This window comes from Pteropus vampyrus, unplaced genomic scaffold (genome assembly GCF_000151845.1).
Source record: "Pteropus vampyrus isolate Shadow unplaced genomic scaffold, Pvam_2.0 Scaffold16, whole genome shotgun sequence".
NCBI classification, from domain to species: domain Eukaryota; kingdom Metazoa; phylum Chordata; class Mammalia; order Chiroptera; family Pteropodidae; genus Pteropus; species Pteropus vampyrus.
Window position 1 is genome coordinate 91,787 of NW_011888797.1, and position 2,650 is coordinate 94,436.

General features: G+C 36.8%; 1 protein-coding gene across 1 annotated transcript in view; it reads left to right on the forward strand.

Annotated features, from left to right (window-relative positions):
* Window positions 1-49: 49 nt before the first annotated feature.
* The window catches only part of APAF1 (apoptotic peptidase activating factor 1), a gene marked incomplete at its 5' end in the record, with an annotated part of 76,048 nt that continues 73,447 nt past the window's right edge, over window positions 50-2,650 (forward strand). Inside the window, one exon of the mRNA XM_023527445.1 lies at window positions 50-254. Coding sequence (XP_023383213.1) covers window positions 50-254 — 205 coding nt within the window. The remainder of the gene's footprint in view (window positions 255-2,650) is intronic.

A 2,650-nucleotide genomic window follows, 5' to 3' on the forward strand; every position in this document is an offset into this window, starting at 1 on the left:
GTATTACGTGAGTAAGCATATCAAAATTCTTCATTCATGCTTGTTTTGAATTTCAGTAAGGACAGTCCTGTGTGAAGGAGGAGTACCACAGAGGCCAGTCGTTTTCGTTACGAGGAAGAAGCTGGTGAGCGCAATTCAGCAGAAGCTCTTCAAACTGAATAGTGAACCAGGATGGGTCACTGTGTATGGAATGGCAGGTTGTGGGAAGTCTGTATTAGCTGCAGAAGCTGTACGAGATCATGACCTCTTAGAAGGTAAGTTTTGAATACCATGTGTTGCTGGCTAAGGAGATATTCTTGAGGCATTGTATTAATTTCCTGTTGTTGTTGTATGTAACAAATTACCAAAAATTTGGTGGCTTAAGATAACAAATTTATTATCTTCTGGTTCTAGAAGTCAGAAGTCCAAAATAGATCTTCCTGAGCTAAAATCAAGATGTCACAGGACTGAGTTCCTTCTGGAGACTGTAGAGAGAATCCTTTTTTCTCTTTTTTCTTTTTTTCTCATTTTACAGCTTCTAGAGCTGCCCCGCATTCTTTAGCTCATGGTCCCTTCTTTCATTTTCAAAGCTGGCAATGCAGAGCACCTTCAAATCTTTCTCTTTGAGCTTTGCTTTTGTCATCACATATCCTCTGACTCAAACCATTTTGCCTTCCTCTTATAAGGGCCTTTGTGTTTACATTGGGCCCACCAGATAATCCAAGATAATCTCATCTCAAAATCCTTAATTTAATTGTACCTGCAAAATTCCTTTTGCCATGTAAGGTAACATTAGGATGTGGACATCTTTGAGGGGCTATTATTCTGCCTACTACAGGCACGATTAAATTTGGAATTTGTTTTCTATCTAGCCTATCACAATGAGGCTTGGCTAGCCAGGCCAATAAATTCATTTATTATCAGATGGTACTTATTATCACTGGAATAAAGCTAGTTCCCTTGTATCTTAACTATTGAGAATTGAAAACGGATCTTGAAAGATTGCCCAGTTTATATCCTTGGCTTTCAGGCAGTAGACTTACACCTTCCTGTCAGTTGAGTGTCTGTTTTGGCATAGAGTGTTGTAGCGACGGAGATTCTTGGAAATCAGTTCCATTGATGACTCTCCCAGTGGGTGATTCTCCCATATATTTGGCATCCTGCATTAGACTGTTAGTTCCATTTCTGTAGTTAATTCCATCAGTTGCTTATTTTTTAAAAATAAAAATCTTCAGTAATTTGTCTATCTTATGGTAAGCGCCAAGAAAAAGAAAAATTGAGAGTTGTCTGTAGCATAGATTTTTGTAGGTGGGCTTTAGAGATTCATTTGATATCTGGTGACTGACTTTTCTTGTTTCATGTATTTGTGTATTCAGTAAATGTTTGAGAGCCTACTGTGGTTCTCGGCACTGTTTTGGGCACTAGGGACCCAAAAAAAGAAGGCACAGTCTGTCATCTAAGGAATTTACTTATATTCTAGTAGGGGAGACAGACATGTTAAGAGATTATGATACATGTGATAAATTGAACAGTAGAAAAAAGTATAAGGTACATAGTTAGAACAAAGGAAGGAAGCATTATCGCTCTGGGGGAAAAGGATACACAGGGCAGGCTTCCTGAATGAGATGATATTTTAGCTGGAGTTTGGAGGAAGACTAGGTAGGAATGGGAGAGTAGGGAAAGTAAGAAGGGTATCGGGTAGTTATTGGAGTGGGGAAGGGCATACTGTCCAGAGCAGGGTTTGGGACATTTCGCAGGTATACTGCTGACCTTAATGAGTCTGGTAGGTTCTCAGGGCGTTCATTAGGAATAGTTATGCAGCTTTCTCAATCTGTGGTTGCCTCCTTTCATTAGTGAGTCTAGGGGAACTTAAAGACAGTTCCTGATTTCTAGTTGTTAGTAATTTTTTGTTTAGAGTGCATAATCGGCGGTTAAGATGGTTTATGATGATATGACAAAATGAGAGGAAAAACAGTAAACTTCTAAGAGGTATAGAAAGACGGCACATCTGTTGTATACACTTGGCTTTATTTTTACTTCACAGCCTTTGTCAGCAGTATTGGTTACACTCTTGTTGGAAGTATGCACAATTCCTAAACCCCGGTTTTTCCCCTTTGTCATTATAGAGAAGTTTCAGCTTGACTCAAATCTCGGGGCCAAGGCTTTAATTTTATTTATTTATTTATTTATTTTTAACTTTACTGCAAAGTTGATCACCTAGGATATTCAGGATAAAATTGATTTAAGTTCTTTTAGTGCAAAGAAATGTTTTTTCTTTTTCCAATATTATGACTTGCTATTAAAATATATATTTATAATATTCTAATTTGTAGAGTTAAATTGTGTTCTTCAACTCAATTTAAATTATTTCCGATTATTGATGTGACTTTTCCATTTTAGGGGTTACAATTGACCAACAACTTATAGAATTAATTATTCAGGAATCATTGTGTAAATTGTGGTCTCAGAATAGATTTTAACCATTTTATTTTGAGAAAATGTCAGAGATAGTAGGAATTGTCTGTTGCATATTAATTCAAATTCCTCGTGTACTTTTGTAAGATCTCAAGAACAGGAGATTGAGTCAGTCCATTATCATATTAGGTCTGTATAAGAGCTTCTTGCTGTGTTTATTTAAAAAAAAATTTTCCCATTCTTATTTTCCTTCCCT